The following is a 13,415-nucleotide window of genomic DNA, read 5'->3' as shown; positions in this document are numbered from 1 at the left end:
GACAGAAGAGTGCTTCGGTCGGTTTAGCTAATGTCATCTGGGAAGGTAATGTGCCTACACGGACAGAAAAACTCCTCCTGTTGGCACACGCTGCGTCTAAACTAGGGGCTCTGCCAGCACGGGCTCTGTAGTGTAGACGTGGCTTTAGCCTGGCGTCCCTGCATACTGGCCGTTACGCAGCACTGTCCTCGCGCTAGCTCCGTGTGTTGAAATTCATGATCTTGGGTGGTAACTCTATCCACAGCTTTCCAGGCCCAAAGGGCCTTGTAAAAGCCCCACAGCCGTGCTGGAAAAGGGTAGCTGGACGGTTCTACGTTCTTTCTCATGCTAGTTACCCACTGAAAGCTGTTGCTCTAGGACAGAGGTGGGCAAACTATGGCCCACAGGCCACATCCGGCCTGCGGGACCGTCGTGCCCAGCCCCTGAGCTCCTGGCCAGGGAGGCTTGCCCCCGGCCCCTCCCCTGCTGTCTCCCCTCCCCCGCGGCCTCCGCTCGCTGCACTGCCAGCTCTCTGGCCCGCTGCTCCTGCCGGGCAGCGCAGCGGCGTGGCTGGCTCCGGCATGGTAAGGGGGTGGGAGTGTTGGACAGGCGGTCCCAGGGGGCAGTCAGGGGACAGGGAATGGGGGAGGTTGAATGGGGTTTAGGTTCCGGGGCAGGGGGTGGTTAAGAGCAGGGGGTCCTGGGAGGGTGCGGTCAGAGAACAAGGAGCAGGGGGTTTGGATGAGTCGGGGGTTTGGGGGGGGGGACAAAGGAGTGTGGATGGGGTTGGGACAGGGAGCAGGGTGGGGTCCCGGAGGCAGTTAGGAGTGGGGGTCTCAGGAGGGGGCAATCGGGGGACAAGGAGCTGGGGGGTTGGATGGGTCAGGGATTCTGAGGGGGGCAGTCGGGGGCAGGGGCCAGGCTGTTTGGGGAGGCACAGCCTTCCCTACCCGGCCCTCCATACAGTTTTGCAACCCCGATGTGGCCCTTGGGCCAAAAAGTTTGCCCACCCCTGCTCTAGGAGCTGTAAAGATAGCATGCTGGATTTCCTCGTTTTTAAGTGAAAGAGGCAGTGGGAAGGAGTGGGAGGAATAGGATGATTGCATCAGGAGGACACCAGTCTATTAACGGCTGCTGTGTCTTCATGCCTTTGGGTCCGGAATGCATGTCGGCCTCGTTCAGAAAGTCTGGGCTGAGCTGTGAAGATCTGGTGCAGCTGTAAACAAGGAGAGAACAAGTGCAAAGATTTCATGCCATTCTGAGGACATGGAATCCATTACTGTGCCGTCTTGAGGCTGGATACGGCTGTTGAATCCTTGTGGTCTGACAGTGTTGGCTTGTATGCCATGCTCGTCTGTCACTGAGTCACAGGAGCCGGAAAGCACGACAGCGTTGTAGACACTGCTTTACAGTGTTACGTAGTTAGGCGGAAATGCTCTTAGCGAGGCATCTTGTTCTCATCAGAGCTGGGATCCAGCTCCTGAGTTCCCAATCCCGCTGTGCCACTGACTTCCTGGGGGACCTTGGGCAAGTCTCTTAGGCCTTCCGTGATGGGAGGAAAGGGGAGAGGAAAAGGAAAAGGGGAAACACACATAGATACACACGTGCTCACGCAAGTCTGGTTTTGTTGAGAAACTGAAAAACTTCCATGAAAAATTTCCAAGGAGATTCGTGCATGAATACAGAGCATTTTCCAAACAGCTCTAGTTAGCTGAAACCACCAACTTCTAAGCCAGGGTTTCTCTTCTGCTGCACCCTTTCTCTGTATGCTTTGCAGCTATTCTGCTTGCCCAGGGCTGTCTCTAACTACAGGGGGAGGCAATATTCTCACTCAAGCTTGGTCTACACCAGGGGATCTCAACTCTTTTTCTTTCCAAGAACCCCCCCAACATACTATTAAAAACTCCAGGGCTCAGTGGGGGGGTTGGGGCTCCTGGTTTCAGCCACCGAGTGTGTGGGGTGGGGGGGCCCACGGGGCTTTAGCCCTGCAGGGCTCAGGGCTTCAGCCACCAGGCAAGAGGCTGGGGCTTCAGCCATGAGGTGACGGGGGCTCAGGGCAGCTGGAGAGCTCGGAGCTTCAGCCCCACAGAGGCATCAGGGCTCAGGACTTTAGACGCAGGGGGAGCCCCATAGCTCCCTGCAGTTCCGCTCCTGGCTTCAGCCCCACAGGGGCCACTGGGGCTCAGGGCTTTAGACTAGGGGGGAGTGCCAGGGCTCGGGACTTCAGCCCCTTGGGAGGTGTCGGGGCTCCCCATGGCTCTGCTCCTGGCTTCAGCTCCTGGAGGCACCAGGGCTCGGGGCTCCACACTTCAGGCACAGGGCCCTGCTGCCCCCTGAAACCAGCCTGCAAAGCCCTGGTTGAGAACTGCTGGTCTCCACTACGTCACTGCGGGGTGTGAAAAATCCACACACCTGAGCAATGTCATTAGACCGACCTCACCTCTGGTGCAGACAGCGCTACGTCAACAGGAGAGCGTTTCTCGGGGACACACTCACCGCCTCTCGCCGAGGTGGAGTTATTAAGCAGACAGGAGAGCTCTCTCCCGTCGGCTTAGAGCGTCTTCACCGGATGCCCTACCTCTGTGAATTTGTAGTGCAGACCTGCCGTCGCTCGCTCGTTATGTCCACACCTCTGCTCTTCTGCGCTGGGGTTGGCTCATCAACTCCATGCAAACAGCACTGGCTCCCCATTCATTTCTGGGTTCAAGTCAAGATGGCCTTTTAAAAAAAAAAAAAAGGCCTCTATGAACCATCCTCCACCTCTTTACTCTCACGTTCTCAGCGCTTTCATCGCAAGAGCTTTCTCCACTGCATCTCCTGCCATCTCTGCCTCCAGCGAGGCTCCAAATCGTTTCATTCCCCTGCTACGCTCCACATCTTTTGACACCCTCTCTCTCCTCTTTGTGACTGTGTAACTGTATAAAGTGTTTAGTGATACAGTTTGCATGGAAGATACTATATAAAATGCAGCTGCATATTGTGTATGAATGTTCCGTCTCTCTCACACACAACACTATTAACCTCTAGTGCCCATACACAGTCATTCCCCAGATGCACCCTGAGGCAGGAAAGTTTCTACAGATGGAGAAACTGAGGCATTTCAGAAAATCAGGAGGGAGCAGGGAACAAAGTTTTCTTTTTTGTTTGAAAAGCAAACTGAAAACTTCAACCAAAATTTGAAAGGGGTATTTCCACCCCTTTTTGGTCAAAAAATGTTTTGGATGAAAAACTTTTTCTGGTAGCTGGGTTTGTGGCCGGAGACTGGAGTCTCGCTTCTGCTGAATGAATCCCACTGCCGGCCCCCATAATCATCACCATCCCTGCCCCACAAGGGCCGAGTTTAATTCCCTGGTAGCTGAGAAGCTCTTTGAAGATCCTTGCCTGGCAGGTGCCAGGGAAACATTAATGATTACTTGGCTGTTGCACTAGGTTTTAATGCCGTTGTCCGCCTCGTGCTAATGGCTGGTTTTATATGTCGTTTCTAAAGCCAGACGAGATCTGTGTGATCATAGCCTTACCTCCTGTTGAACTCGGGCCAGAGAGCTTAATTTCTGTTTGTACTAGGAAAACATCCATCCTTGATTTAAAATGTTTTAAAAGCTTTGTCGTCATTGTGTTTGCTTTCAGTGCCGTTGCGTGTATTTGTCTCTGTGAAAAGTCCTTGTTTAATACCACCTGCTGCTGTGAACAACCGAAACAAGGGAGGGGCTGGGAATGGGACGCTTTGCAATGAAGGAAACTTGCTGATGGCAAAGCTGAGGCAGCCGTGGGAGTGGAGACTCGAGAGCTGGCTTTGAAGTGAAACACCCCTTTGGGCAGGTCTCGGCAAGGCCAGGAGCCTGGCCAGCATCTCTTGCTACCTTTTCCACATAGACATTAGATCACCTTCCTGCCCGACGCAGGGGTACATGGCCTTGCAGCCTTGGTGAATAAAGCCCCGGTGCCCCGATGCTGGGTTGCTAGTCAGGGTCGGGTGTTGGTATCGCTCATGAGGAGAGCTGACCCAAAGGCACGACGAAGGATTCCTGGATGTTCTCTTACATCCCAGGGCTGATTCTTTATGATTCGTCGGGGGGTTCGATTTTCATGTCTCTGTCTTGGGAGTTTGTAGTGCTGCCCAGCACCGCAGTATCTGAGCACCTCTTATGTAAATTCAACAGTAATAGTGGACTGGGTAATCTCTGGCACTTCTCCCTTTTCAGGGTGAAAACTGCTTGGAGTAGGGTGGTGGTTTTGGTTTTTTTTGGTTTTTGGTGGGTTTCGGGTTGGTTTTAAAACAAGATTTTATTAATTTCCTTTTTTTTTTTTAAGAAGTCTGTGATTTATCTGAAGTTTCTTCCTTGTTCCACGTTTGTTAATATATGCACTGGTGCTGGAGCTGGGGTGCTCCAATCAAATTGCAGAAACGGTACCGGGTGTGTCTACAGTAAGTCAGTCGGGATTGCAGCATGTAGGGTCATACCCAGCTAGCTTTAATCTTCCTGGCTCTATTAACAAAAGCATTAGCACTGACTTCAGCATACGTACCCAGGGTCCCAGCTGAGCTTGTTCAGCCCGTGCTGTCATGGCTTCGCTGCTGTTGGTACTCATGCTAGCTAGATCGACATGTGCTACAATCCCCTTTCCAGTTGTGGTGTAGACATACCCTAAGACGACCAATTGGATAGTGAAAACAGTCTTCAAAGCGAACAGTTCTACCCATTTGTGGGCTGTAAACTATTTGGCACAGCTGTTCCCTGGTTGCCGTGACTGCTGTCTGCCTCGCATGTTACCAGCCTCCATTGGGAGCCCCCTTTGGTCACCATTCCCCTCCGTCAGACCTGTGTGCTTCCCAAGCCCACTCACGTGGCTGGCTCTGGAGGCGCAGGCTGAGAATCGCTGCTCTGAGCCATTAGCAGGATCCCAAATGCAGCTGTCGGGACCCACCGTGCATCTCCGTGTGCTGGAGCCTTTTCCGATTCTGGGAAAATGGGGAAGTACCACCAACCCATCAAGTAACATGGTGTTCCTCTGTTTGCATTCACAGATAGCAGCAAGTTGCTGGGAAACCAGCCCCCTGTCTACGGGACGCTCCTGCAGGGCCCTGGTAAATCCTGCATGGTACGTAGGAGGATTTTGGGTGGGGAAATGCAAGGAAATTTTCAGAACGGATCATGAAAATATCTGTCAATGGTTATTTGCAAGGTCAAAAATGAGACGGGGTATTTGCAAGCAGATGGCCAGCCATGGGTTCTCTGTAGGGCTAGGGGTACAGCTCTTCGAGGGAGCTGGTTTCAGGCATGGAGGCATTAATATTTTCCGCTGCGTTATGCCACGCAGGGTGTTCAGTAAAGGACTGCGTGTGACGTTGTGAAAGGAGACACCTGATTGCTGGTGGGCGGTTCTGCTGGTGCCTCTATCTCGGGCCACTCTGCCGGCGCTGCATCATCAACGCGATCGACTTGATGTATCCAACCTCTTCCCGCCGTGCCCTGTGGAACCGTGCCGTCGGGGCACGTGGTCAGCCACGCTCCACTGTTGTCTTGGGTCCTCACCAGCGACACTTGAACAGCCTATTAGCTGAGCGGACGTGAGGCCTGATCTCATGCTCATTGACGTCCATGGCAAGCCTCCGCTTCTCTTCAGTGGATACTGGATCTGGCCAATGGTTTCCAAAACTTGGTTCTGGGATATCTTTGTTTCCCACCAAAGCAGCTTTGCTCTGGTTAACCCTGTTTTCAATCCACCAGTGCCAGGAAGTTTAGTGACTTAAGGCTTTTATCAGGAGGGGCTGTATGCTTTGCATTCCTTTTTTTTTTATGATGATGATGATGGTTTTTTAAGAGAAACAATATCCCACCAATGATGGCGTGAGCACACCTCTGAGCCGCACACGGTGCCAGCCTCCATCGCCCACTGGTTGACTTTTCAGACCGTTACCTACGTGGTTTGTCCTAGGCTGCCCCTCAGGCTCAGAAGCTGCTCCCCATAAACATGGGCGAAGTGACCTCCTCCTCCCAGGCCACCGGTAAATCTCTCCTTTGCTGTGATGCCTGTGCAAAAGCCATCAGTTAGGCGGCTGGTGGGCAGAGCCCACGGTCTGTCATGCTGACCAATATTGTCGCGTTCTTTCCTTTTACTCCCCTGTTGGTTGAGCTGTATCTAGCTATTGTCTCTTGTCTTCTACTTAAACTGTCAGCCCTTTGGAGTAGGGGCAGTCTGTTTGCTCTGTGTTGGTGCAGTGCCGAGCACAGTGGGGTTCTGGTCCATGACTGGGGTTTCTACGTGCTATGAGGGAAGACAATCAGATAATAATTAATATATTTCTATTTCAAAGTCCACTGGCCTAGTGTGTCTCGTCTCTACCCTGCCATTGCTAGAGCAATTGACCTCTCTCCTATAGATATATAACTGGAGCAAAAGGTAGGAAGGAAGATTTGATGGTGGATCTCCATCACTTCGAATCTTTAAATGAAAAGTGGACTCTTGCTAAAAGATCTGCTCTAGATCAGCTGGTTATGGGGCTGATGCAGGAATCACCGGCTGAAGTTCTCTGGCCCGGGTTGCACTGGAGGTCAGGCTAGAGCAGTGGTTCGCAACCTATTTACCATTGTGGGCCACATCCAAGACGACCTGTATGGCCCTGAGGACGTCACTTGGGCCACAGCCATGTGCTGATTGGGCCACGGGTTGAGAGCCACTGGGTTAGAGGATCAGAATGGTCCTCCTGGCCTTGGAACCTGTGCAAATCCCCCATCACAGGGTAAATGGGTAGAATTGAGAGTACATTGGATGTGGGTTTTTTACCATAAACTCTAAGCAGCAAGACCCGGGGATCTTATAAGGGTCCTGCACTTAGGACGGAAGAACCCAATGCACAGCTACAGACTAGGGACCGAATGGCTAGGCAGCAGTTCTGCGGAAAAGGACCTAGGGGTGACAGTGGACGAGAAGCTGGATATGAGTCAGCAGTGTGCCCTTGTTGCCAAGAAGGCCAATGGCATTTTGGGATGTATAAGTAGGGGCATAGCGAGCAGATCGAGGGACGTGATCGTCCCCCTCTATTCGACATTGGTGAGGCCTCATCTGGAGTACTGTGTCCAGTTTTGGGCCCCACACTTCAAGAAGGATGTGGATAAATTGGAGAGAGTCCAGCGAAGGGCAACAAAAATGATTAGGGGACTGGAACACATGAGTTATGAGGAGAGTCTGAGGGAGCTGGGATTGTTTAGCCTGCAGAAGAGAAGAATGAGGGGGGATTTGATAGCTACTTTCAACTACCTGAAAGGGGGTTCCAAAGAGGATGGCTCTAGACTGTTCTCAATGGTAGCAGATGACAGAACGAGGAGTAATGGTCTCAAGTTGCAGTGGGGGAGGTTTAGATTGGATATTAGGAAAAACTTTTTCACTAAGAGGGTGGTGAAACACTGGAATGCGTTACCTAGGGAGGTGGTAGAATCTCCTTCCTTAGAGGTTTTTAAGGTCAGGCTTGACAAAGCCCTGACTGGGATGATTTAACTGGGAATTGGTCCTGCTTCGAGCAGGGGGTTGGACTAGATGACCTTCTGGGGTCCCTTCCAACCCTGATATTCTATGATTCTATGATCAACGTTACCCATGTCAAATGAGGCCGTTGTGTGGACTTGGCCTGGGTGGCGGGGCCCATTAGCAACTCCTTTAGGTGGCTCTTGGAACCCAGTGAGATCTTCAAGTCAGACGCGCCTGGACTGGCAGGTTCTAAGGTCGGCCGCTGCCCGTTGCTGCTGCCACCGCCTCTTGCTCTCTACCCTGGAGAGCAGTGACTTGGTCTGGACTGAGCTCTGACCTCTCCTGCCTGTGCTCTCTTCCCAGGAGGCTAGCGGCTACCAAAGCAGAACATGGCGGATAATCCTTTGCTACGTGTTCTCCGTGCTGACGGCAGGAATCCTGTTGATCGTCTTCCGCTGGAAACCAAGCCTGGAGGTCCGAGCAAAGTGCAGGCCGTGTCGTCTGCGGCAAGCCGATTGGCTCATAGTCACCGTGAGTAACTGTGGAGAGGGAGGGAGGATCTGGTGGTGAAGACACTGGATTGGGAGTCGAGACACCTGGGTTCAATTCCTGGCTCTGCCACAGTTTCCCTGTGTGACCATCTGTAATTTGGCGCCTTTCCTCCCACCCTCTGCCTTGCCTAATTCAGTTTCTAAATTCTTCAGGGCAGAAGCTCTCATCCAGGGCCTAGTGTGGTAGGGTCCTGATCTCCGTGGGAGCTGCAGGTGCCACTGTGAGACATGTTATCAGCCAGTAACCAGAGACTGTGCAAAGCGTGGAAGCAGAGCTCCCACAGCATGAAAAGGTAGGGGGGAAACTGAGGCACAGAGCGACTGAGTGACTTGCCAAAGGTGTCACAGAGATTACGTGGCAGAGCAATGACTTGAGCCCTGGACTTATTGTTCCCCTGCAAGCACCCTAAACCCGGGGCCAGCCTTCCTCAAGCACTTGTTTTGAAATTGTATGTTCCAGGACCAGTTTGGGCAGTGCTTCGTTACCCAGGTGCAAACTGAACAGCTCGGCGAGGGCAGGTAAGTGGGACTTGTGGATTCACTCCTTCCTGAGTGTTTGGGTCAGTGCTCAAATGATCCCATTGTGATTTTGCCAAGAGAGTGAATGATCCCTGAGGGGCTTGCTGTGTGTTCCACTGTGGTCTGAAACACAATGAAATGGACGTGAATGGAGGTGTGCAAAACTGAACCCCTTGCAGCTATGCAGCTTTTGTTCCATTTCATGCACCCAGAGCGCTGATTTGCATTTGGGGTATGAACAAACCCACCATGCCACTGAAACGCAGTTAAATCCACTGAATATACGATTGATTATTACTCCGATACCTGTGGAGTCCAAAAGTCACCATCTCTTTGAAAGCCAACCAGCTCTGAAAAATTGGATTGTTTTATTTTATTGTCATAGCAAGCACCCAGTCACGGACCAGAACTCCATTGTGCAAGGTGCTGTACAAAAATAGCTTCAGATATTATAGCAGCCCCTGAATCCATCTGACAAGTGGTGTTTTACAATCACATTTTCCTGCTTTTTTTCTTCTCTCTCCCTTGTTGCTGTGTGAAAGACCCAAACAAACAAAAGAAATGGGTAACACTGTGCAAACAAACTCGTAAAATAGTGTTTTCTCCCCTCTGATCTTTCAGTTCTAGTGATCTTGGGTGTAATAAATAACAATGGTAGGTTTTAAAAAACAAAACAAAACCCTTTCAGACAGAAGTGTGATTAAGTTGATGGTTCCACTTTAATCACTAGATTACCTGGGTGACATAATGTTGGATCCTGCAGGGCTAACAGGAGTGAAAAGCACCAGAATATGTTTCTAGTTACTAAAGCAGGCAGATGTGATCCTGAATATGCACAGGGCGCAGATTGGCTGCATGAGACGCTGCCATTTCTTCATAGTCATTTTTCAGAGAAGAACCACGCTTTACACCTGCAGAGGGTTCTGCATCCCCAGAGCACTTTATAACAGCTAGCAAGGTCTCACCTGTGCAGGAATTGCTCTGGGAAACCCTATAGACCAGGGGTCAGCACCCTTTCAGCAGTGGTGTGCCAGTCTTCATTTATTCACTCTAATTTAAGGTTTTGCGTACCAGTGACACATTTTAACGTTTTTAGAAGATCTCTTTCTAGAAGTCTATAATATATAACTAAACTATTGTTGTATGTAAAGTAAATATGGTTTTTAAAATGTTTAAGAAGCTTCATTTAAAATTAGATGAAAATGCAGAGCCTGCCGGACCGGTGACCGGGACCCGGGCAGCGTGAGTGCCACTGAAAATCAGCTTGCATGCCGCCTTCAGCACGCGGGCCATAGGTTGCCTACCCTGGCTACAGATCATGGATAACCAGAAAAGACCTTGGTTTTATTTTAGATTACAACTGTTGTTCAACTGTTTATTTCTTAGTGGAGTCAGAACCAGATTAACTCCCCATCTCATGGATTGCCTGCATGCATCGCTGGTATAAGAGGCTCTGCAAGATGGGCTTGCGTGTAGTTGCAATTCAGGCTCCTGGAGTTCCCCAGGGTTCCCAAAGCCCTTGCATATTGAAGCTCTGTGCTCAGAGTAGCACCTAGAGATGGGGCCTTTATTCAGGAGCAGGGCTTTTTGACATTGCACTCTTCTTCCCGAGAAGCCTCGAGCATCATCCTGGGGCCAGAGCAGACGATGGGAGAACCAGTGTTGCCATTGGAGTGTTGGACGAAGACGACAGCAGAGACACCGTCCGGCTTCAAAGGAAGGAGGAGGTAACGTCCTTCCTTCTGCTTCCTGTTGGGTCTTGTCCTAGAGGGGGCTGAGCCATGCTGGGAGCTGGGGACTCTCCGTCACGTGTTTCTCTGTGTGTTTAGAAAAACGTCGTGCGCTACTATCTCTTTGAAGGGTCGCGCTACATCTGGATTGAAAGACGGCAGGCGTACTGCAAGGTCAGGTATGGCAGCCATCCTCTCAGCTGGAAGAACTTTCCCCCTCCGTGCTCTACTGAATGTTCTTCTGCACTCTTCTTGCCTGTGACCCTCAGTAACTTTATTTGCACAATAGTAGTATCCAGAGACCCCAGCAGAGATCGGGGCCCATTGTGCTGGTGCTGTAGAGACACCCCAGGTCTGTCTTCACTGCGGAGTTAACTCAGGTGAGCACCCCGGGTTGGCCTCGCTTGGGTGTGAGCAGCCAGATGGCAAAGCCCTGCCCGTCCTCACAGGTGTTACGTTCATGCATGTTTTACTGGGGGCACATTGTGGCCATGGTGCTTTTAGCTGTAGTGAGCTGAGCCTCTCTACAATCCTTTCCCAATGAATTGTGAGAGAACTTGTCTGTCCTTGTGGGCACCCAGGGAATGGTGGGAAGGTACTGGAGGACTGTCAGCGATCGAGGGATGCAGCCGACATTGTCACTGCAAAGCGAGCAGGCTACCTGCCCACATGGAAATGGCTTTTGATTTCTAACTTACACCCCAAGCCAGGCCAGCTAGCCTGGAATGAAAGCACCACCAAACTCAGGTGAGAGGGTTTTGTGTGTGCACGGGAGAGAGGTTGGGGGCAACAACTGAAAAAAGCCCAAGTTAGCTCTGCAGTGAAGACCGACCTGCCCCACCCGCAAGGAACTTACAGGCTGAAGCCCTGATTCTGGAAAACATCCCCAGTCAGGACAGCATCTAAGCTAGTGGTGGGCAAGCTGCGGGCCGCGTGCGGCCCATCAGATTAATCTGATTGCAGGCCACGAGACATTTTGCTGATGTTGACCATTGGAGGCTTGGCCACGGTTCGTCGTTCCCAGCTAATGGGAGCTGCAGGAAGCGGCTGGCTGCAGAGACGTACAGGCCGCAGCTCCATTGGCCAGGAACAGAGAACTGCGGCCACTGGGAGCTGCGAGGGGCTGAGCCTCCGATGGTCAACATCAGCAAAATGTCTCGCAGCCCGCAATCAGATTACCCTGATGGGCCGCATGCGGGCCGCAAGTTGCCCTCCACTGATCTAAGCGCATGCCTAAAGTTCAACACATGCCTCAAATGTTGTCCTGAATCGGAGCCCAAATAGACAGGCAGATACAGGAGGGTAGAGTGGGATGCACAAACGGGAGCTGGGGAGCTGAGCACAGTGACTAAGTGACTTGCCTGAGGCCAGAGCCAGGAACTGAACCTGGATCTTCTGATAGGCACATGTCTTCACCACAAGCCTGTCCTCCTTGTCTCTTGGCTGGGCGAATCAGAGAGCTGCCTGCTCTAGAAACTGTCCTCCATTGTGACGTTTTGGTGATCGCCCGGACCAGTCAGGGGTTCTGTCACCGCCTGCCCTGTAACTTCAGGGGCTTTTATGCTGTGCAACTTTGGTTCAAAGCCCTGATGCCAGTAGCTGGCCTATAAGCACAAGGTCTCACCCTGGCATCCACCAGTCTTTGCAGGGTGACACCAGCAGTCCTTCCCGTCCAGAGTCTCCCCAAATCTGTCCTCCCCGAGGTCTTAACCAACAGACGCTGACTTTCCCCTCCGGTGCGTCACCCTCAAAGGTGTGAAACCAGGCCCCCAGACACCAGTTGACTTTGGGCCCCACATCCGTGTGGTTTGCCCACTAGAGACCTGCGTGGGGTGAAAATAAACAAAAGCCACCGATTCAGAGATGAAATTGTGCGAGAGACCCAACCCATTCAAGTGACACAGTAAATAAACACAGAGACACCCTCAGGCTTTACACTTTTGCGTGAGATAAAATCCCTTTTCTCAGGGCTTGTCTACGCTTAAAACTCTGTAGTGGCCCAGCTGCACTGCTGTAGTGTGTCAGTGTGGACACTAATCCATCCCATCGCTGTGGTTAATCCACCTCCCTGAGAAGCAGTTGCTAGGTCAATGGAAGAATTCTTCCTTCGACCAAGTAGTGTCCACACGGCGACTTTAGGTCAGTTTAACAACACTGCTCGGGGGGTGGATTTTTCACACCTCTGACGGCCGTAGTTAAACTGACCTTATTTTAGTGTAGACCAGGCCTAATACAAGTTACCTGTTGCTTTTGAATGGTTTCCCAGTGTACCCCCTAGCTTTAGGGGGTTTCCAGTGTTTCATAGACAGCTTCAGGATACCAAAGCTCAGACACAAACCTGCTTTAAAAGGGTTCTTCTCCCCCCCTTCCTCCCCCCGCCCATGGTGACTCATGGTTTTTCAGTTGTGGGGGAAATTTCTCAGGTGTCTCAATGTATGCAGTGTTGTTGTGGTTCCGGGATGTTAGAGAGACAAGGTGGGTGAGTTAATATCTTTGATTGGACCAGCTTCTGTTGGTGAAAGAGAGGAAAGCTTGTGTCTCTTACCAGCGAAAGTTGATCCAACCAAGGTATTAACCCACCCACCTTGTCTCTGTTGTCTCAATGGTTTTCCATTAACTTTAATGGTCCACCGTTGTCTTTATCTGGGCTGAGCGACAGATGGTTATTTGAAGCTGGTTTCATGTAAACACCTGACTTGGGTGGTGCCTCTTGCTGTCTGATCCACTCACCTCTGCTGTGAGATGGAGTTGAAGTTTCTGAGCACAGTTCTCTTATTCAACACATATGTAGGGTACAATAACCCTGTTGATTTAATTGCTTATTTGGCGGGGCTGGGGGGTCCTGTTCTCCTGTTCTCTCTTGGGGGTGCCTGGACCCTCCTTGTCGCAGCCACATATTCACAATTTACAAAGATGAGCCAGTTGGAGGTGCCTCTCTTTCCCCCATCTACCCTGGGCTGAGAACCCGGTTGGCCAGACTGGATTCAAACTCTGTTTTGACCCAGCTTGAGGAAACCTGGTTCAGATGTTGTTGTGTCTCCATCCGGCTAAGCCAGCTAATGGGAGCAGATTCAGTGCCATGTGTGAGGTGAGATCACATCAGTTTGTGTGCTTTTGGATGGGGCTAAAATAACTTGTGTTCATATCCCCATATTGAGCATCTGCTCCA

The 13,415-nt window shown here is 51.3% G+C and overlaps 1 protein-coding gene across 1 annotated transcript in view; it reads left to right on the top strand.

The window, feature by feature from the left end:
* The window catches only part of ATP13A2 (ATPase cation transporting 13A2), a 70,752-nt gene that overhangs the window by 16,829 nt on the left and 40,508 nt on the right, over positions 1-13,415 (top strand). The window contains exons 2-6 of the mRNA XM_073316703.2: positions 5,006-5,079; positions 7,810-7,977; positions 8,458-8,516; positions 10,132-10,243; positions 10,346-10,425. Coding sequence (XP_073172804.1) covers positions 5,006-5,079; positions 7,810-7,977; positions 8,458-8,516; positions 10,132-10,243; positions 10,346-10,425 — 493 coding nt within the window. The remainder of the gene's footprint in view (positions 1-5,005; positions 5,080-7,809; positions 7,978-8,457; positions 8,517-10,131; positions 10,244-10,345; positions 10,426-13,415) is intronic.

The sequence above is a fragment of the Lepidochelys kempii genome, chromosome 18 (assembly GCF_965140285.1).
Source record: "Lepidochelys kempii isolate rLepKem1 chromosome 18, rLepKem1.hap1, whole genome shotgun sequence".
NCBI lineage: Eukaryota > Metazoa > Chordata > Testudines > Cheloniidae > Lepidochelys > Lepidochelys kempii.
This window is presented reverse-complemented; position numbering and strand designations above follow the sequence as displayed.